General features: G+C 39.8%; 1 protein-coding gene across 1 annotated transcript in view; it reads left to right on the forward strand.

The window, feature by feature from the left end:
- LOC124805223 (RNA helicase aquarius) overlaps positions 1-23820 on the forward strand; it is a 380133-nt gene that overhangs the window by 262223 nt on the left and 94090 nt on the right. Inside the window, exon 17 of the mRNA XM_047265726.1 lies at positions 18397-18534. Within this exon, the coding sequence (XP_047121682.1) occupies positions 18397-18534 (138 nt within the window). The remainder of the gene's footprint in view (positions 1-18396; positions 18535-23820) is intronic.

A 23820-nucleotide genomic window follows, 5' to 3' on the forward strand; every position in this document is an offset into this window, starting at 1 on the left:
GGTTATTTGGCGGTCTATGCAAGAATGGTCTAATGTCTGTATTTGTGTCTTTGTATTCTATATATGTCAGCTGAAATTTTTCTTCTATATCTAACGTGTGTCACTTCATGTTCTATTTGTGCTTGTTCTGGTGGCTGTCTTAACACTTCGTTTTCCTCTGATTGTTTAATTGATGCGTGTTGTTCTTTGTTTGTTTGCTCTGGGATGTTTGAGTCCATTACTGTGTTTTCTTCTTCTTCTGATTGCACATTATTTTGTTCCAGTATTTGTTGTACTTGTTGTTTGATGTTTTCTAATTCTGACTGGAGTATCCTGTTATTTTTTATTATTACACGGATCTGATCAGCTAGTCGTTGTTCTGTTAAAAATTTTAATTCTGGGTATCTGATAATAAATTTTGTGTATACTTGTGATCTGTATCCAGTTGTGTTGGTTCCTAGGTTTGTTGCTTGGTAATTACAGAACATGAGGTGTCGATTAACTTTTACTGTTATTATTATTATTATTATTATTATTACTACTACTACTATTATTATTCATACTCACCCAGGTATATGTTACTGAACATTTTCTGGGAGCAGTGTACTACTACAAAATTGAACTCATTAAACTGTAAAACCCATCTGGCCAAGCAGCTAGTTGGATGTATAAGGCCCATCAGCCATTTTAATGCTGTGTGATCTGATATGACTTTGAAGTGCCTACCATGTAGGTAACATAGGAAATATGTGATACCATAAATCAGGCTAAGAATCTCCTTCTCTGTCACTGAGTAATTATTTTCTGCGATATTTAATTACCTAGAAGCATAGGCTATCGGGTACTCTGCCCCACCTATTTCTTGGTTTAACATGCACTGTAAAGTGCGTTTGCTGATATCACAAGTTTAAATTAATTGCTTTTCATAATTTGGGAAGCAAGGATGGGACTAGAGACCGATAAATCCTTTAATTGCATGTAGCATCTTTTGAAGTCTGGAGTCCTTGAAACTTTATTCTCTTCTTTAACAGATTTGAAGAGGGCTTGGTACTTTCACAAACTTCAGCACGAACTTCGTATAATAATAATTACCCAAACTTAAAAAGGACTGAAGTTCTTTTCCATAGTGAGAATAAGACATTCTAATAGGTCTTGCAAAAGCTGTGGGTCTCTTTGTACACCATCCGGGCTGATGATTTACCCAAAATAGCGAACTCTCTTCAATACAAAATGACAGTTTTCCAGACTAAGTGTCAGGTGTGTCGCTTGTAGTCAATTAAAGGTGTCCCACAAATGAGCCATGTGTTCTTGGATGTTTTTAGAAAATACTGTGATATTGTTTGGGTACACCACGTAATGTTTTGATTTCAGGATTCATAATACTCCATCCAATAGCCGTTGAAATGTTGCTGGTGCATTCTTCATCTTGATTGGCATTCAATAGTACTGACTGTATGGAAGCATAAGTAGGGTTTTACGTCTGTTCTCCAGTGTTGCTTCCAGCTGATAGTACACTCTTCACAAACTCTTGGTCATAAATGATGACATTTCCTCAGGTTATCCAGAGTTTCTGTTTGGCATTGTGTTGCATCTGTGACGGAATGTTGATGTAAATAGTGATCGTCACAACAAAATCTACAGGTCTTACTCCCATCTGAGCTCTTCTTTGGTACAATTACTGCCAGCATCCTGCCCTAGCTGGTATTCTCTTCTATTATCCGGTCATGGAGTTGGAGGGATTTAGAACTCAGTATGGTTTTCTGTACAGGAATTGTATGCTGTGTCATTGATATAGCTGGCAGTGGTCTTGGAGTGTGGAACAATTCTGCGTATTCCACTAACAACTTTTCCATTACCTCCATATCACTTCCTTGCAAATGTAATACTTTTCCTTGCAGTGCGGCTCATTTAGTCACAAATTTTTGTACAGTGGTAGGGGGAGTACCATAATTAACTCACAAACAGTTGTGATCAGTGTGGAGTGAGCGTAGGTTGGATGTGCATTTGAAGGTCACTTTGTTACCTATTTCTTTAATATCTCGAAATCTGTAGCCTGTAGCAAATACATATTTGAGAATAAAATTAAAGTACTTTACATTTCCAACAGAAATAGATCCTATTATTTTTCTCTAAGTTTGCATAATGCAGGGATTGAAAAATTGCAAGTTATTAAAAGTAGTGTTTTAATGGCTTAAAATTGATCTTTGTTGTTAAATGAAGGTTTAAGAACAAATATTAAACCTGTATACCAAATCCAAGTGCAGTAGAGCCATATGAAAGGATAAATTCTGTTCTGGGCACATGACGGTATCGATCAGGGTGAAGGGTAAAAGTGTGTGGGAAGGCAGGTCACCAGAATGTAATCATGCTCTCACCTCCCTCATATGTCAGCAAACTGATGAGAAAGCAGATGTCCATTCTCTCTACCCCACTGCATCACAGCAAGTGACTTTCAAAATTCTTCATACACTTGTACTGCTAAGCCCCACTTCAAGTGCACACTGCATAGCAGACTTGTGGAGAATTAACAAATGTTTCCAATTTGAGAGCCGACGAAGTAGGATTTGTAGCTGTACGGTGTCTTCTTGATCTTTCTTTGTGAATATCACAGACCGTTCCATGCAATTCAAACTTGTCAAAGATGCGTTTAATTGTTGGATGGGTTGGCAGTTCTGTTTCAAACTCCTACCTCCACTGACGTTGCACTTCAACGGCATTATCAAACTTGAAAAACCACTCCACAATACATTTTCATTGCTCGAATGGCAAGTGTGCTCCAGCCATCTTGTTTCCTCAATACCGAGATGAAAGTACTAACATCTGTTGAGCCAAAGACCATACTACAACATACTTGTAACTCAAATCCAACGACAGTATTGAAATCTCAATAGAGCCTGATGAAGAGTGTCTCCATTTTTCTGGTGGACTCTGTATTTACACTGTGAGTGACTCTCAATGCCCCCTTTCCTCAAAACAGAGGCTCCTCAAAGCACCCTTTCCCCATCATCCATTTAATTCAAAAGCTGTCCCAGGTGCCATCAGACATTTGACTGATGGGTAAGACGTCATGGATTTCAAAGTCTTGTTACTGTACCCAGGCAGTCCCCCCACTCCCCCTTGCTCTACAAGTGTCTCACCACCTTGTCACACCGAGCGAGGTGGCGCAGAGTCAGCACACTGGACTCACATGTGGGAGGACGACAGTTCAATCTCGTGTACGGCCATCCTGATTTAGGTTTTCTGTAATTTCCTTAATTCGCTTCAGGCAAATGCTGGGATGGTTCCTTTGATAGGGCATGGCTGACTTACTTTCCCATCCTTCCCTAATCTAATGAGACCGATGACTTTGCTGTATGGCCTCTTCCTCCAAACCAATCCAACCCAACCACCCTGTCACAAGGAAGGGGGTAAATCAAAACCACATCACTGAAATGGCTCCCATACTTCAGCAGAATATGAATGGATACAATACTCATCTGGAGAATTGAGACTCCATGTACAGGACAGACCTTTTTGCCTCTGACTTCTAGAGACTCAATTTAAACTGACCAATGCACCTGTACTTGGAGGCTATCATTATGGAAAAAATGATGACAGGGCAAAAGATGGGATGGCAATGTTCATCAAGGAAACTTTCAAGTCCTCACCTGTGCCATTAAGTACAATGCTACAATTGGTCGCTGTTTGGATAGTGGTCCATCTTGCTGTCATGGTGAGCTCTTGTGTACCTACCACCCCATGAGCCCATTGACAGTAAGGCCCTCACACGTCTTCCTGCTGAACTACCCCTTCTCTTTTTCCTTTTAGGGGACTTTAATACTCACAGTGCGCTATGTGGTAGTAACACCACTTGTCCCAACAGTCAGATACTTGAGAATTTGCCACACCCTACAGACATCATGTTAATGAAAATGGATCAAGCTACACATTTTGTCACAAGTTCTAGTTTGTCTACAGCCATAGACCTCTCCTTCTGCTAACCTGCCTTGCAGACTCTGGTCAATGGAGAGTGGATGATGACCTTAATGACAGTGACCACTGTCCCATCTATACTGGCAATTAGTTATTTTCCAGCAATGTGAAGGGGGCTAGGACTGGGTGGATACATTACACCAATGAGTCATTTGCCAACAATGTATCCATCTCAAAGAGGACCTAGGAGACAACAGGTCTGCTGGTGGAATGAAGAGTGTCATTCTGCAGTCAGTTACAGGAGGGTAGCTGTGAACAGATTCAGTCAGTGCCCTACAGATTTGAATCTTGTAACATTGCAAATGGTGCAGGTAAAGGTGAGGAGAATAATTTGTGAGACTTAGCAGAGGTCTTGGTAAAAGTTCGTGAACTCCATCAGCAGGTCTACATCCGCAAGTAAGGTATGGTTAGCAACTCACGACAGCCAGTAGCAGCTGTATGATAGCACTAGTCTCTCCTAATAGCACCCAGAGACATGGCACAGACAATGGCTGAATTGTATAAGCCTCTTACTGCAGATTCTAGCCACAATCCTACTCTCTGTTGCTTATGGGAGACACAGGAGAAGGCTGATTTTGATTTCCATTCCACCAACATGGACTAATACAACCAACCTTTTTCTGTGTGGGAGTTGGATTCTGCATTATCACTAGCTTGTGATACTATTCCCAGACACAACCTGATAACTTACAGCATGTTGAAACAGCTGGACCCTCATTCAAAGGAGGTCCTTCTTCAGCTCTTCAGTGAAATTTGGATAACCGATGGCTTTCCCAACTTGTTGAAAGAATGTATTTTAACCCCGGATTTAAAACCAGAGAAGGAACGTGCGAAACTCTGTAACTACTGTAGCATTAGCCAGACAACATTGGAGCATATGTTCAATCGGTGCCTAGTGATACCAGTTCTTGATGTCAAGTCCTACTAAGTTGCTCCCTGTGTTGGTTCAGTAGGTATCACTCAACACCTGATAACTTGACCCTGCTCGAAGCTGCAATTCAACATGCTTTTCTTTGTAAGCAACACCTTACCAGTGTCTTCGTGAATTTGTAAAACGTCTACGATATTATCTGGGGGCATAATATTTTGCTGCAGCTCTATCAGTGGGAGTCTGTGGAATTCATATAGTCCTTCCTCTTGGATAGGTACGTTAGACAGAAGGTTGAGAATATCCTGTCTGTCCATTTTCAGCAGAAGAATGGTGTCCAGTGTTGTAAGTGCCACAGCATTCACCATTGCAATCAAGAGCATCTTCTCCTTTTTCTGTGCATCTGCCAACCTTGCAATGGCTAATTGGCAATTGCATTTGACACTCTGGTGCTTGGAGGAATGGTATCTGCACCACAGGTTTTAAATGCTCTTTGGAGAAAACTGTTTAAGTCGATTTTAATCACTGACACATTTTTAATTTACCCTTTTTAAAACTGGGTGATACTGTTCTCACCTTTAAGGAAAAGGTGAAAAATCTGGGCTTCACTTTCAATGAGCAGCTTTTAAAAACTGAAACTGAGATGCCTCAAGGTCGTAAACATCCTCTAATGCATCAGTCATATGTATACCAGGTTTATCGGTCCGCTATACTTTTGTGCCTCTAAATGCTGGATATGATTCACCACGTGCATATTAAGGTAGGGGCTTATCACACGAGTCCAGCTGCTAGTATCCAACAGTTTTGCACGACAACTTTTCAGTCACACCCGTGGGCAACAAGGCCATTTGAGATCCATGCGAGGGAGAGCCTTGAGTTACAACAGGTCGCTGGCCCCAACATCATTGCTTTACACAGCAATCCATTCCACACAGTGAATTGTGGACACCATGCACATGTTTACATACTATGTCAACCCGTTGTGCTACTTGTCATTGTGCAAAGCCATGACCGAATGTCTGTATCACTGCTACTTTTTGGATTAAACTACCTGTGTTTGTGTGTCTCTTAGCAGGTATCTGTACAACTTCATGCTCAAACTCACTTAAACTCAATGCCTACCTATCCAAACTATTAGAAAGCTCCTTAAGCCCCAACAACTTCTTGAGAGCTGCATGGTTAGTTACCACCTAAAACCTCTTCCCATACATGTACCATTGGGAATATGTGATTTCATATGTCACACTAAGCATCTCTTTTTCTGTTGTCAAGTAGTTCTCTGCTCTTATCGACTGCCTAGAAGCATATGCTAGTGGATGCTCATGTCTGTTTAGTATTTGGCTGAGAACACACCCTATGCTTGATTAGAGGCATCAGTTGACAAGATAAACTCTTTCTTATAGCCCAGAAAAATTTGTGTTGGGCTTGATATCAAAGCTCACTTCAACTCCTCGATTGCGTCCTGGCATTCCGTTGTCCGTTTGAACTTTACTCTCTTTTTTTAACAGTCATGTAAGTGGTCCTGCTCCATATCTGTTAACCCTTTTATGAAATTTCCAATTGCAGTAGGGTTCTGGAGAATATACTGTATTCAAACATTATGAATCACCTCGAAGGGACCGATCTATTGATACGTAATCAGCATGGTTTCAGAAAATATCGTTCTTGTGCAACGCAGCTAGCTCTTTATTCGCACGAAGTAATGGTCGCTATCGACAGGGGATCTCAAGTTGCTTCCGTATTTCTAGATTTCCGGAAAGCTTTTGACACCGTTCCTCACAAGCGACTTCTAATCAAGCTGCGGGCCTATGGGGTATCTTCTCAGTTGTGCGACTGGATTCGTGATTTCCTGTCAGGAAGGTCGCAGTTTGTAGTAATAGACGGCAAATTATCGAGTAAAACTGAAGTGATATCAGGTCTTCCCCAGGGAAGTGTCCTGGGACCTCTGCTGTTCCTGATCTATATAAATGACCTGGGTGACAATCTGATCAGTTCTCTTAGGTTGTTCGCAGATGATGCTGTAATTTACCGTCTAGTAAGGTCATCCAAAGACCAGTATCAGTTGCAAAGTGATTTAGAAAAGATTACTGTATGGTGTGGCAGGTGGCAGTTGACGCTAAATAACGAAAAGTGTGAGGTGATCCACATGAGTTCCAAAAGAAATCTGTTGGAATTCGATTACTCAATAAATAGTACAATTCTCAAGGCTGTCAATTCAACTAAGTACCTGGGTGTAAAAATTACGAACAACTTCAGTTGGAAAGACCACATAGACAATATTGTGGGGAAGGCGAGCCAAAGGTTGCGATTCATTGGCAGGACACTTGGAAGGTGCAACAAGTCCACTAAAGAGACAGCTTACACTACACTCGTTCGTCCTCTGTTAGAATATTGCTGCGCGGTGTGGGATCCTTACCAGGTGGGATTGACAGAGGACATCGAAAGGGTGCAAAAAAGGGCAGCTCATTTTGTATTATCACGTAATAGGGGAGAGAGTGTGGCAGATATGATACGCGAGTTGGGATGGAAGTCATTAAGGCAAAGACGTTTTTCGTCGCGGTGAGGTCTATTTACGAAATTTCAGCCACCAACTTTCTCTTCTGAATGCGAAAATATTTTGTTGAGCCGAACCTACATAGGTAGGAATGATCATAAAAATAAAATAAGAGAAATCAGAGCTCGAACAGAAAGATTTAGGTGTTCGTTTTTCCCGCGCGCTGTTCGGGAGTGGAATGGTAGGGAGATAGTATGATTGTGGTTCGATGAACCCTCTGCCAAACACTTAAATGTGAATTGCAGAGTAATCATGTAGATGTAGATGTAGCCCTAAAAAAGATTTTAACTCTTTGGTTTTATTAGGAATCGAAAACTTCCGTACTGCCTGTATCAACCTCAGATGTGCCTTAACCCTTTCATTGCTAATGACACACCCTAAATACATAATTTCTTCAATGCAGAGTGACACTTTTCCATGATTAATGTTAAAACTTGCTGCTCATGATCTTCTGAAAACTTCTCGCAAATGTCGCATATGCTCTGCCATATCCTTCATGAAAACAGTTACCTCAGGCGAGGTTTCAGTCTCCTCTGTACTCCATCCAACAAGTGCTGGAACATTGCCAGAGCATCTTTTCACCTAAATGGAATACTGCAGTACTGAAAATAGCCCCAGGTACCAAGAACGTGGCCGGACGTGGTGGCCGAGCGATTCTAGGCACTACAGTCTGGAATCGCACGACCGCTACGGTCACAGGTTCAAATCCTGCCTCGGGCATGGATGTGTGTGATGTCCTTAGGTTTGTTAGGTTTAAGTAGTTCTAAGTTCTACGGGACTGATGACCTCAGAAGTTAAGTCCCATAGTGCTCAGAGACATTTCAACCAAGAACATGTTTTTGTATGGTCCTCCTGGTATACCTCTATCTCACGGCACCCACTCCTCAGATCTAAAGTGGAGAAGCATTTACACTGCCCCACATTGTTGATAGTTTCAGTGATGTTTGGGACTGGATACACATCAGTTATGGTTTTGTTTTTAAGATTTGTAATCACAACAGAATATATATCTTGTTGTCCCATTTGGGACTTTTTCGGTATAAACTAACAAGGCTGCACTCTTTGGAATAGTACTTTCCACCATTACCTGATCTGCTAGCTGTTGAGCAATGCATTGTTCTAATACTGGTTGCAAACATCATGGTATTCTGTAGTATGATACACTGGCAACTCAGTTCTTGTAGGAAGATGGTTGTATGCTATAGTTGTTGCTGGTAAAGGCCTTTGAGGAGTAAACAAATTCTCAAAGTCAAACAATAATTTCTCTTTCTCCAATTTTCCTGTACCTCTAAGATGTTCCAACTTAATATGCAATACAATTTTATTGTTGGTTTGCAGACTATCCTGGTACACACCGACTGAATCCCTATCCACATCAACCAGGGCTTCGAAATTAGCTACCAACATTCCGTTAGTAGGCTTTATTCCACTGGTGCCAGAATTATCTAAATTCTTGGACAATACTTTCCCATCCAAGTCCTCTCATATGCGTAGCAAGTTTTTCTAGTGAGCAGAATGAATTAACAGGCCATTCTAGTCCTACTTTTATGCAGACCAACATCCTCGTATCTTACAGCACAGTAACATCTGGACACTGGTGACTATTTCTCCTAGCTGGTACGCTGTCCCTCTAAGTCAAACTGTACATCGCCTAAGGTCGATTTTGGCATGCTGTGTTATCAGAAAGTCTTAATCCTAAGATTGTGCAGTAACTGTCGCTTTTTTGGGGCACAACCTTTATGCATTGCTTAAAATGCTACATGTCATTCTCAAAATCTACCATTGCTGGACCCAAAGACTCCACATGACTATTACCAACTCCACATAAATAATAGTGTGGAGCGTTTAATCGCCTCTGACTCTGGGGTACCCTTTCAGACCCTTCTAGACATATCAAGCAGCAAGTCCCTTAAAAATGTGTCCAGTGACCTCTGCTCCACTTCATAGAGTACGACTCTGTTTGCCTCATCACTTTTGCCTAATTCATATTACTGTACATTCACATTCCGTATTCTGTTCACAAAATTTTCTACCAACTCGTTATGCTTCTTTGACAGACTAACCAACTCCTTGTGAGAAAACCTCACAGCGTTTTGCTTCTTGTACCTTTGTAGCAGATCTTTTTTTCAATTCATCAAATTTCTGTGTGCTTCTTACTCCCTTTGTACTCATGAAATATGTCTTGGCTACCCTTTCTGACCCTAACTTTGTCACATTTAATAATAGATCTCGACCAACACCAAATACTAGCTGCTAACTGCAGGTCATCCAAAAGAGACAATACATTTTCACTCGACTTTCCAGAGAAGGTGTGATTGAACTGGCTGTGGCTGAATCTAACAAAGGAGTAGGTTGTCAATATTATGTAAAGGTTAATTGCTACTTACCATATGGTGGAGATGTTGAATCACAGATAGGCCAAAAAAAAAAAAAAAAAATACTGTTGAACAAAGCTTTCAGCCAAACAGGCCTTCATCAGAATAGACAACATACCTGCACACACACTCATGCAAATGCCAGACTATGGCCTTGGCAGCCAGTGACTATAGTCATTTATATGAGTTGCATTTGAGTGTGTGTGTATATTTTGACGAAGGCGTGTTTGGCAGAAAGCTTTGTTTGACAGTATTTTTGTTGTGCCTATCTGTGACTCAGCGTCTCCACTATATGGTGAATAGCAATTATCCTTTTTGTAATATTGTCATTATTCCACCCTGTGTTTTCCATTGCTTGAAAAGAATAGGTTGCTTGGCTAATTCCAATTATTCCTCCCTAGCTGCAAGCCTGTTATGCAGGTCTGCATTATTTGCTGTTAGTTCTGTTTTTTTCATTAACCTATGCTTAATTTGCGTCCCGACTTGTGACACCCTGTGTTAGAGACTCTGCCATTGCATATCCTTAATCTCCAGTACACACTAAGGAACACAAAATACACTCACAACAGGCTGTATGATACAACATACACTTACATCTCATGTCCTACTATTATCCATCTTGACTCTGTGCACTGGCTGGCCATATGCCAATACTGATGACAGTTAACACAAATTACTGGTACTGACTGTACAAGGTGCAGAATGCCCTGTCAAGTTAACTGACCACATCTCACAGACTTTAAGTATTCACAGAATTTCTATAATTCAAGTGGTTCCCCTGGCCATAAAAATGTAACCCTCAAACCCTTGTGCATCACTCACTTAGACTCCATGCCCTCTACACATAAAACAAGAAAAACAACCACAAAAACTGATAGTTTGATCACTTACTCCACTGCTTGACTAAACTGTGCTGTGATTGTGAAGCCATGCTGCATAAAGGTCAGCTGTGCTGGCACTGGTTGCCATACGATGTCTACAAATAATTCTGACACCACTACATAGCGACGCAGGAGGATGGGGCCGCTACAGTGTAGAGGTGGTGGAGTGGCTGGTTGTAGAGGCAGTAATGCTGACCTGGGGTGGCTATGAAAACTCCACTGCAAGATGCACCATATTTTATTTCATCTTGAGCTACAATGTCAGACTGCTGCGATGCCACTGGATACACCCTCTAAAGGTGCGTGGGCCACCTGCAGTGGTGTTGATTTCAGATGATCATGGCTGCAGGATGGCCACTTAATGTCCACTTCCTGCTTTGCTGCCATTGCTTAACTGTGTCAGCAGTGGATGTCTGAGTTAGCACTACATGACCCTTAGTGAGCAGTGCCAGTGGCATGTGTTGTTGTTGTTGTTGTTGTTGTTGTGGTCTTCAGTCCTGAGACTGGTTTGATGCAGCTCTCCATGCTACTCTATCCTGTGCAAACTTCTTCATCTCCCAGTACCTACTGCAACCTACATCCTTCTGAATATGTTTAGTGTATTCATCTCTTGGTCTCCCTCTACGATTTTTACCCTCCACGCTGCCCTCCAATACTAAATTGGTGATCCCTTGATGCCTCAGAACATGTCCTACCAACCGATCCCTTCTTCTGGTCAAGTTGTGCCACAAACTTCTCTTCTCCCCAATCCTATTCAATACTTTCTCATTAGTTATGTGATCTACCCTTGTAATCTTCAGCATTCTTCTGTAGCACCACATTTCAAAAGCTTCTATTCTCTTCTTGTCCAAACTATTTATCGTCCATGTTTCACTTCCATACATGGCTACACTCCATACAAATATTTTCATAAACGACTTCCTGACACTTAAATCTATACTCGATGTTAACAAATTTCTCTTCTTCAGAAACGCTTTCCTTGCCATTGCCAATCTACATTTTATATCCTCTCTACTTCGACCATCAACAGTTATTTTGCTCCCCAAATAGCAAAACTCCTTTACTACTTTAAGTGTCTCATTTCCTAATCTAATACCCTCAACATCACCCGACTTAATTCGACTACATTCCATTATCCTCGTTTTGCTTTTGTTGATGTTCATCTTATATCCTCCCTTCAAGACACCATCCGTTCCGTTCAATTGCTCTTCCAAGTCCTTTGCTGTCTCTGACAGAATTACAATGTCATCGGCGAACCTCAAAGTTTTTATTTCTTCTCCATGGATTTTAACACCTACTCCGAATTTTTCTTTTGTTTTCTTTACTGCTTGCTCAATATACAGACTGAATAACATCGGGGAGAGGCTACAACCCTGTCTTACTCCCTTCCCAACCACTGCTTCCCTTTCATGTCCCTTGACTCTTATAACTGCCATCTGGTTTCTGTACAAATTGTAAATAGCCTTTCACTCCCTGTATTTTACCCCTGCCACCTTTAAAATTTGAAAGAGAGTATTCCAGTCAACATTGTCAAAAGCTTTCTCTAAGTCTACAAATGCTAGAAACGTAGGTTTGCCTTTCCTTAATCTTTCTTCTAAGATAAGTCGTAAGGTCAGTATTGCCTCACATGTTCCAGTGTTTCTATGGAATCCAAACTGATCTTCCCCAAGGTCAGCTTCTACTAGTTTTTCCATTCGTCTGTAAAGAATTCATGTTAGTACTTTGCAGCTGTGGCTTATTAAACTGATTGTTCGGTAATTTTCACATCTGTCAACACGTGCTTTCTTTGGGATTGGAATTATTACATTCTTCTTGAAGTCTAAGGGCATTTCGCCTGTTTCATACATCTTGCTCACCAGATGGTAGAGTTTTGTCAGGACTGGCTCTGCCAAGGCCATCAGTAGTTCCAATGGAATGTTGTCTACTCCGGGGGCCTTGTTTCGACTCAGGTCTTTCAGTGCTCTGTCAAACTCTTCACGCAGTATCGTATCTCCAATTTCATCTTCATCTACATCCTCTTCCATTTCCATAATGTTGTCCTCAAGTGCATCGCCCTTGTATAGACCCTCTATATACTCCTTCCACCTTTCTGCTTTCCCTTCTTTGCTTAGAACTGGGTTTCGATCTGAGCTCTTGATGTTCATACAAGTGGTTCTCTTGTCTCCAAAGATCTCTTTAATTTTCCTGTAGGCAGTATCTATCTTACCGCTAGTGAGATAAACCTCTACATCCTTACATTTGTCCTCTAGCCATCCCTGTTTAGCCATTTTGCACTTCCTGTCAATCTCATTTTTGAGATGTTTGTATTCATTTTTGCCTGCTTCATTTACTGCATTTTTATATTTTCTCCTTTCATCAATTAAATTCAATATTTCTTCTGTTACCCAAGGATTTCTACTAGCCCTCGTCTTTTTACCTACTTGATCCTCTGCTGCCTTCACTACTTCATCCCTCAAAGCTACCCATTCTTCTTCTGCTGTATTTCTTTCCCCCATTCCTGTCAATTGTTCCCTTATGCTCTCCCTGAAGCTCTGTACAACCTCTGTTTCTTTCAGTTTATCCAGGTCCCATCTCCTTAAATTCCCACCTTTTTGCAGTTTCTTCAGTTTTAATCTACAGGTCATAACCAATAGATTGTGGTCAGAGTCCACATCTACCCCTGGAAATGTCTTACAATTTAAAACCTGGTTCCTAAATCTCTGTCTTACCATTATATAATCTATCTGATACCTTTTAGTATCTCCAGGGTTCTTCCATGTATACAACCTTCTATCATGATTCTTAAACCATGATTAAGTTGTGCTCTGTGCAGAATTCTACCAGGTGGCTTCCTCTTTCATTTCTTAGCCCCAATCCATATTCACCTACTATGTTTCCTTCTCCATCGCATGTATGTCCATTGAATTCTCGTCGGTGTATGCTGCTACCAAGTTAGACGCTCCCCCTTTTGCTGGTGTGGAAAGATGACAGCATTACTGTCCTGGCTGCAAATTGCTCCCCTCCAAGGCAGAAGTTCATTGTTGCCGTGGACTCTGAGGGTTGGCTCGTCCACTGTGTCATTCTAAGTCTGTGGGTAAGGTGGTCGGGTGGAGCTGGTTGCCAGTACCAGCACTGGCTGATGGCTGGCCCTTAATGCGATGGAGACTTGCCGTGGAACTGATGTTGCGAAGAGTGCTGCCAGACTGTGTGCAACTGTGCTAGAATCAAAGGGTATTTTTGGTGGTTAACAGCACATTGTTAGGCTAATAAATTACTAACAGCCACGTTCAAGTTGACAGTCCTGCATCTCCATGGTGTGGAAATGCCCTGCAGGCCATCTTGTAGTTGCTGGCCCTTTCTGTAATGTCACCATGAATGCGCAACTTGGCCCAGCTGCCTTGGGGTGTACAATCAGGCTCGTGTGTGCAATTACATTTCAGTGCCTCTGTGCCTTCGTGCTTGCCTCACACATGGCTGCAATGAAGCATTTTTAATTTAGTAATGCTGAAAACTTAGCAATGACGTTACACATTAAAACATTAATTTTAATAATTTGCAGATTTGTTTTTGTCGCTACACCAAACAGGTTATTAATCCTAGGGAAAAAATGAACAGGACCTTTTTTGTAGGAATTTAAAGCAGTTTAATTTTATACTCAGATATGTGTTCACTACTAGAGGCCACAGATTTTGAGTTATACAACAAGGCATACAAAAGTGACCTTCAAGCACACCCCATCCTGGCACCCTTCCCCCACTGGTCAGGAGTTTTAGTGTTTTTTTATGGCACTCCATCCTACCAGTGTACGAAAATTTTTGACTGTACCTTTTGGAATTAGTTAACTGGGTTGTACTATTGCTGTTTTAATGACGTGATGTGTACTCAGAAATTCCAGCTATTGCCAACAGAGGAAGTACTTCCATAAAAGCCCAAATGTCATACCCTCCCTCTCCGGTTCATCCATACTAAACCTAGGAAATGAATACCGTCCTCTCCTATGCCCCTTAGTCTACATTGAGGCGGGTTCATACTCTTTATACCAATTATACCCTGACTTGTTATGGATTCCTGCGACCCCATAGCCAGTAAAATTCTATGCAACCTTCCTCCTACATAGGCCATCAAAGAATAATCTGTAACAGATTCATAATATGGGTATCCTGTGCTCACATTTACTGGGAACACTGCACAGTGATCACATTTTGCCATTTTCTGTTTAATGTTAGTGTACAAACAATAACTTGCAATCACCTACCCTATGCTTATGGGAGCCTGTGAACAACATTCCTGTTATGAGCATCCAACTCCTGTAAGTCCTGAAAATATTGAGCATTTCATAATTTCTTGTGGCACATTGCCTGTGCCTTAGCATCCCCTGTCAACTTTAACTGAGCCTGACTTCATAACTGCTCATCTTTGCAGCCTCCCAGTTTAGTAGCCGTACATAAATCCATACATGTTATAAAAGTGTATGTATGTATGTATGTATGTATGTAGGGTTGTGCATATGTTTCACACCTGCTCCTAAGCCACTGAACAATCTCAAGCAATCTTGACACCCATATCCCTTATTGTTAGGTGACAATCGCTGTGGGGGTAAAAACCACCTGCCTGTCATAGTTCAGGAGATATGCTGTAATAAACAATGAGATGCATGAAAAACTGCCGCATTGTGCATGACGTTTCTATTTAATATTTCTTTGCTAGTGGCTCTACTGGCAACTCATTTTGCAGGCTGTAGCCACATATATCAATGAATGTTCCTACAAAATTATATCATCGTTTGACACAGATGAGGAGATGTGACATCATGAACACTGAGAAGCGAGAAAAAGTGCCACATCATGCGTGACATTTAAATTTATTACTTCTTTGCTACTAACTCTATTATTAACATATTTTGCAGACACCATGCATAGGAGATTGACCCAGATAGAGGAGAGGAGGAAGTGTGTGGAGAGACGGGGAGGAGGAAATGGATAGAGAAAGGAAAGAGGATGAGATGAGCAGCAAGTGGGGAGGAGGAGGAGATGGGCAGAGGGAGCAGGGGTGAGGTGATGGAGAGGAGGAGGAGGAGGAAGTGGACTAGCACTGTTGGAATACATATCTGGGCAATGCCGGATACTCGGCTAGTTGTCTATGATTTTGATGAAAAAGGAGGTCCTGACGAGGTGTGGTGTTGGAATCTATGATGGGGTAAGGACAAGTTAAGAGAGAACCACTTTCTTCTTTCCTCCCCCAACCCTTGAAGCTCCTTTCACAATTTTCTATTATCAGCATGCATTTAAGCAATTTGATCAAGCAAGCGGTGAAATGTTTCCTAGCTGATGCCTTTTCATATTATGCCGTTTTGCTTCCATCTGTCACTGCCAAAAGCAGTAAAAATAAACTCCAGGTATTGAGAAAGGAAAAGTAACAAATATCCATATAGACCTAAACAAAATCATAAGTTGGCACTTCCTTGTATCGTCCCTCAGAATACGAGAGCTGAAGTGCTGATGCCGTTATTGCCATTTGTTGTTGCAGATGTTGATTCACTTCTGACACCACTTGTAAAGGGTGTGAGTATTGTCTGGTGGTGATTGGTTCTCAGGATGAGTCAAAAACAGCTTGATGATGGTAGAAAGGTGATAAAGAAACATCAAACTTCTCTCAAATTTTTCTTTTGCCTGCATTCTAAAAATTTTTAGAAAAGACAAAATACGATACCACAGATGTAATAGAGTGAATTTATGTAAAATAAATAAGCTTTTTTACTTCAGCAGCAGTTACAATGGTTCTATTTTTAAAAGGAAAATAAAAACATCTGTTTTCAGATCCTGAATGTGATTTGTCCAAGATAGATTTTCATTTGTTTTCAATCCTAAGAATTTAAAGTGTTTTCTTAATTGATAACTTGGCCACATTGTAGTAATAAAATTGAAATTCTATGACAGTTTTGCAGTCAAAACCTGCATGCAGTTAAATAATAATCTGTTTCTGTAAATCATGAGCTGATGTTGCCCACTACCCTGTTTTGTGTCCAGTTTGTCCTAGGACATCCTTTATAAAGTGCATTCATCGAGACTTCTCAGAAGACACTACATGTTTTGTTACATACCTTTTCAAATGCACGTAAAATCTTAGACTATTGTGGGTGCTTGACAGGCTATTTACAGTTAGTTTTCTTCATTCTTTTTTAGTTTGATATGTAAGTTGTGTAGTATTAAAGCTACTGCACAATAAACTGCTGTGAGAGAATAATCTGGTTATTTCATCCATACTAAAAAGTCTCCATAGGTAGTTAATTACAAGAACATCATGTTTATTTGGTGGCAAACTGTTGTGGAAATGTGAAGTTCCTCAGTGAGACACTTCACTGAAAAAAGAAAAGAATTTCTTCAAATGCTTAAGAAACATTTTTGCAAATTTGAACATCACTTATAACTGTTTCTACTGCCAACATTGTCTTCCAAGAAATTTAACACATGGAGAAAATAAAATTAAATAAATGGAGAAAATAAAATTAAACATAGTCACCAACATCTGATGCTATTCCAAACAAAAGAAAATTAACATTAATTGTGTGGTGTAGAGAGATTTGTGACTGAATGAGGGTGCCATGTAATCTGATGTTTTAGTGCCTTTTCTATACTTCTGGTGAAAGTCCATTAATGAAAATTCCAGTAGCAGAGATTGTAACTCTTATATTTGTGCTGCTTTTTTCTTTTGTGAGATTTGTTAAAGGGACGCATCCTGGTAAATGAAACCTAGTATAAATTCAAAACATCTGTTTATCACAGAAATATATTGCATGAGGCCAGTATCGGGAAGTAATGAATAGTTGAAACTATATTAAGTCTTGTAGAATCCACAACACTTGGTCAGTGCATGCGTATGTGTACCATGTTGAAAGACATCAACAGAAAATTTGTGATGCAACAGACTTAATATTACAAAATTTCCAGAAATGTTAGGGAGATAATTAGTTAAAATTGGTGGATGTAATGCCAGAGAGCTGTTCTGGTAGCTTCAAAGCAAATCTTTGATTTGAATATTTAAAAACAAGAGGGCAATAAATCAGGAATAAACATGTAAAATTTTAAAAATATGTAAATAATTGTAAAATGGAAAACCTAGGATAAATTGGCAGCCAGAGGCTCTGTCTCTCTCTCTCTCTCTCTGTGTGTGTGTGTGTGTGTGTGTGTGTGTGTGGGGGGGGGGGGGGGGGGGGGGGGGGTTGTATTTAATTCTAATAAAGGCCTGTTTGGGCAAAAGCTTTGTTTGACAGCCTTTTTGTTGTGCCTGTCACAATTCAGCAGCTCTGCTATATGATGAGTAGCAACTATCCTTTTCATAATATTGTCTAAATAATTGTACCTAAGAAAGTAAAATAGCCTTGTGACATGGGTAAGTTCATATTATTGAAGATATTGGAAACAGGGATTATTTCTTCTGAAGTTAAGGAGAAACGATATGGAAAAAAAAAAGAATGTTAGCAATGTGAAACTGTGCGTCAAATGTGAGGGCTACGTGGTAGAAGAGAAATTTACTTTTAATTTTGCAGAATTTGGTTAAGTATACACTAAATGATGAATAATTAAGTGAGTGCACAATATGTATCTGCCAAAAACTTTTCAGAAAAAAAAGAAAAAGAAAACAAAAGCTGATTTGTTTAGGTTTCCTGTAATTCATCGTTATCTCCATTGCTTGTCAATATGAAGCTCAGTGTTGTAATCTGTATTATACACCTCATAAATACAAAACTTGTGTAACTATTTGTTAAATCTTGTTATTTTCATTGTTTAGGTTGACATTTGAGGATGTTAAAACACGGAAACGAGAGGTGGACAGTGATGACCCAAAACAGTCTGAGCGGAGGGTCATTATTGTTGAGCCTCATACAATACCGAGCCGTGGACCATACTTATTCAATGAGCCTAAGAGGTAAGTATCATGTGAAGTGAAGAAATGTATGTTTGTTTATATAAGGTAGTTATGCAAATATCTCATTTATTCCGGGAGAACTTGGATGCCTTGTTGTGCTATCTGTCAGATAGGGGAAAGCAGATTATTAGTTGTGTGGACTTCAATGTTGATTCACTGAAAGAGTGTAATAAGAAGAATGACCCAAAAGTCTTGCTTGGTTCTTTCAATTTGACATCTGTCATTAATTTTCCTACTCAGGTAGTAAAGGACAATAGCACATTGATAGATAACACTTTTATAGACCAAGATAGGTTTGAAAACATAAATTCTTGTCCTGTTGTGAATGGCCTTTCTGATCATGGTGCTCCGCTAGTTACAGTATAGCTCCATTCAGTAATTCAAAACTACCCTCCAAAGTTCTGCATTCAATTAATGACTCAACAATTAGGTATTTCAGAGAAAATCTTCAGCAGTTGGACTGGGATGAGGTGTACAAGGAAACCGATGCTAATTTAAAATATAACTTATTTCATGATACACTTGTAAGAGAATTTCAAAACTGTTTCCCCAAGAAAGTAGTTAAATCTAATTATAAGAAACCATGCAAAAACCTTGGCTTACTAAAGGAATAAAAATATCTTGTAACCATAAATTAAAAAGTCCAGAAGCATATGCATCATGTCTGAGATTAGTACCTCTGATAACAAAATCAAAACCGTTTGGAATATTATTACAAGTGAGACAGGGCAACCAAGAGTACAGGATGACGGCATTGCCATCAAAGCGAATGGAAACTTGATAAAAAAGCCAGAAGTCAAAAACATTTTGAATAATCGTTTTTTAAATGTTGTAAAGAAAATAGGATCTAAATGTTCATTAGAAGAACCATGCAGTTAATGGAAGAGGCCTTACCCACACCATACAATTGAAATTCCACCCACCTCTCCTTCTGAAATTAGGAAGATAATAAACTCTCTCAAGAATAAAAGCTCACATGGAATTGATGGCATTTCCAGCAGGATAATAAAAGCTTGTTCCGAAGCAATAAGTGGGATTCTTAGCCACATATGTAATAGCTCTCTGAAGCAGGATATTTTCCCAGATAGACCGAAGTATGCCATTGTTAAACCACTGCATAAAAGAGGGGATACATCTGATGTCAACAACTACCGCCTTATCTCTCTTGTGACTGCCTTATCCAAAATTCTTGAAAAAGTAATGTATTGTAGAGTAGCTTCACACCTTTGTAAAAATAAAGTTTTAACAAAATGTCAGTTTAGTTTCCAGAAGGGTTTTTCAATGGAAAATGCTATATATACTTTCACTAATGAAATATTAAATGCTCTGAGTAACCAGAAGTCACCCGTTGGGATTTTTTGTGATCTATCAAAGGCTTTTGATTGTGTAACTCATGGAATACTTCTAGATAAGCTCAAGTACTGTGGTATGAATGGGACAGTGCTCAAATGGTTTAAATCATACCTAACTGGAAGAGTGCAGAAAGTTGAAATAAGCAGTTCCCATAATATGCATAAAACTGGTGATTTCTCAAACTGGGGAACAATCAAGAATGGGGTGCCGCAAGGTTCAGGCTTGGGTCCTTTGCTGTTCTTAATATATATTAATGACTTGCCATTCTACATTCACGAAGATGCAAAGCTGGTACTTTTTGCTGATGATACATGTATAACTATCACACCCAACAGACAAGAATTAACTGGTGAAATTGTAAACGATGTTTTTCAGAAAATCATTAAGTGGTTCTCTGCAAATGGGATCTCATTAAACTTTGACAAAACAAAAAAAATGGTTCTGAGCACTATGCGACTTAACTTCTGAGGTCATCAGTCACCTAGAACTTAGAACTAATTAAACCTAACTAACCTAAGGACATCACACACATCCATGCTAGAGGCAGGATTCGAACCTACGACCATAGCGGTCACGTGGTTCCAGACTGAAGCGCCTAGAACCGCACGGCCACACCGGCCGGCTTGACAAAACACAGTATATACAGTTCGACACAGTAAATGGAATGACACCATTAATAAATATAGACTTTGATCAGAAATCGGTAGCTAAGGTAGAATATTCAAAATTTCTAGGTGTATGCATTGATAAGGGGTTGAACTGGAAGGAACACACTGAGGATCTGCTGAAACGTTTGAGTTCAGCTACTTATGCTATTAGGGTCATTGCAAATTTTGGCAATATACATCTGAGTAAATTAGCTTACCACCCCTATTTTGATTCTCTGCTTTCGTATGGCATCATATTTTGGGGTAACTCATCATTGAGTAAAAGAGTGTTCATTGCACAAAAGCGTCTAATCAGAATAATTGCTGGAGCTCATCCAAGATCATCCTGCAGACACTTATTTAAAGAGCTAGAGATCTTCCCTGTAGCCTCACTATATATATATATATATATATATATATATAGAGGGAAACTTCCACGTAGGAAAAAAAAAATATATATATATATATATATATATATATATATATATATATGGGTAAGGAGTCATTCCAATCCCGGGAGCGGAAAGACTTACCTTAGGGGGGAAAAAAGGACGGGTATACACTCGCGCACACACACACATATCCATCCACACATATACAGACACAAGCAGACATATTTAAAGACAAAGAGTTAGGGCAGAGATGTCAGTCGAGGTGGAAGTGCAGAGGCAAAGATGATGTTGAATGACAGGTGAGGTGTGAGTGGCGGCAACTTGAAATTAGTGGAGATTGAGGCCTGGTGGGTAACGGGAAGAGAGGATATATTGAAGAGCAAGTTCCCATCTCTGGAGTTCGGATAGGTTGGTGTTGGTGGGAAGTATCCAGATAACCCGGACAGTGCAACACTGTGCCAAGATGTGCTGGCCGTGCACCAAGGCATGTTTAGCCACAGGGTGATCCTCATTACCAACAAACACTGTCTGCCTGTGTCCATTCATGCGAATGGACAGTTTGTTGCTGGTCATTCCCACATAGAATGCATCACAGTGTAGGCAGGTCCGTTGGTAAATCACGTGGGTGCTTTCTCATGTGGCTCTGCCTTTGATCGTGTACACCTTCCGGGTTACAGGACTGGAGTAGGTGGTGGTAGGAGGGTGCATGGGGCAGGTTTTACACCGGGGGCGGTTACAAGGATAGGAGCCAGAGGGTAGGGAAGGTGGTTTGGGGATTTCATAGGGATGAGCTAACAGGTTACGAAGGTTAGGTGGCCTATCGACCTGCCAGTGCTTTCGTTTGGTAAGTCACATCATCTTTGTTTTTTTATATATATATATATATATATATATATATATATATATATATATTTCCACACGGGAAAATTATATCTAAAAACAAAGATGATGTGACTTACCAAACGAAAGCGCTGGTACGTCGATAGACACACAAACAAACACAAACATACACACAAAATTCAAGCTTTCGCAACAAACTGTTGCCTCAACAGGAAAGAGGGAAGGACGAAAGGGTGTGGGTTTTAAGGGAGAGGGTAAGGGGTCATTCCAATCCCGGGAGCGGAAAGACTTACCTTGGGGGAAAAAAGGACGGGTATAGACTCACACACACACACACACACACACACACACACACATATCCATCCGCACGTACACAGACACAGGCAGACATTTTCTGCCTGTCTGCTAAAAGTGTTAGGAGGGAGAGGCCTTGATGAAACTGAGAAGTTTCATTTCACTTCTTGCTCTTTGCTCCGCACCTTCTCCATCACTCTAAAAAAAAAAAAAAAAAAAAAAAAAAAAAAAAAAAAAAAAAAAAAACTCCTCCCAATACTATTTCTTCTCTACTCTTACACAGTATATAAATACACATGAACATAATTAAATAGAATTACACACATACAAGTAAGTAAAGTACAAAGAAGAGTTTAGGCAAAACTAGTGGCAATGTTGTGTTGGCAACACTACAAAACACAAACTATAATACATGCTTAGAAGTATAAAAATAAACAGAAAACAGTGGTGTGTGAAAAAGTGTGCTTTGTAAAACATAAGGGAAGCATAGTTCTGCAGAGCAACTAAAAATTAGACAACAAGTATCAGTGTCTAATGAGGAAAAACACCAAAGATGTGCTAGTAGACGGCATTTCCTGATCTAGGTGAGAAACCAAGTGGAAATCACTGTAAGTAAAAACTAACATATTGTCAATGAACTGTTTTTCAATCTTAAAAATAAATCAGATTGTAAATATCTTTAACTACAGACCACGGATGACGATTTATCTCAATAAAGCTAAATGTGTACTGTGGAAAAAAAAAAGAAAAACTTTCATTTTCTTGTAGGTGCAATGACAGAACAAAAATACCCTCAGGTATTGGAAAATAAATATACATAATATGGCCACACAAATGAAGAATTTGCTAAAATGTTTTGAATGTGGGATTTGCCATATTGCAAACAATATGTTTGCTCTTGCTATAGCATCATCTAAATCAACAAAAAATGGATTTAGCATTCGTTTGGTTGCTACTGTACTAATAAATGGTTGCACACTGCACTTTTATGTGTTTGTGGTATGACATACCGAAATTACCTACTGATCCACTTGAAACAGTTTTGAGCATTTGATCTACAAACAAAATATGGTCTGTATCAAGATAACTTTCCCTTTGTATACTTTTTTATGCATAACATACGTAGACTAATTTAAACAAAGGGGCTTGAAACTTTGTATAAGTGTCAGGAAAAATATTATTTGTAATACCGTACTTCATGGAAATATTAAGGTAAATACTAAAAGGGAATACGAATGTTATAAAACGAGATTCACAGGAAATGCAAAATGACGAATCAGGGTAAGGATTTAGAAGCATATTTGGCTAGGGGAAAGGTGCGTGCCACCTACAGGAAAGTTAAAGAGGCCATTGGGGAAAGGAGAAGCAGCTTTATGAATATCATAAGCTCAAATGGAAAACCAGTAATAATAAAATAATGGAAATCTGAAGGTTGGAAGGAGTATATCGAGGTCTATACAAGGGAGATAAACTAGAAGACAAGATTATAGAAAAGGAAGTGTATGCTGGTGAAGATGAGGTGAGAGATAAGATACCGCGAGAAGAATTTGACAGAGCTCTGAAAGATCTAAGTCAAAACAAGGCCCCGGGTATAGACCACATTCTGCTACAGCTACTGATAGCCTTGGTAGGACCAGCCGTGACAAAACTTTTTCATCTGGTGTGCAAGATGCATGAGAGAGGCAAAATACCTTCAGGCTTTAAGAAGAATGTAATAATTCCAATTCCAAAGAAAGCAGTTGCTAGCAAGTGTGAAAATT

Source organism: Schistocerca piceifrons, chromosome 1 (genome assembly GCF_021461385.2).
Source record: "Schistocerca piceifrons isolate TAMUIC-IGC-003096 chromosome 1, iqSchPice1.1, whole genome shotgun sequence".
NCBI lineage: Eukaryota > Metazoa > Arthropoda > Insecta > Orthoptera > Acrididae > Schistocerca > Schistocerca piceifrons.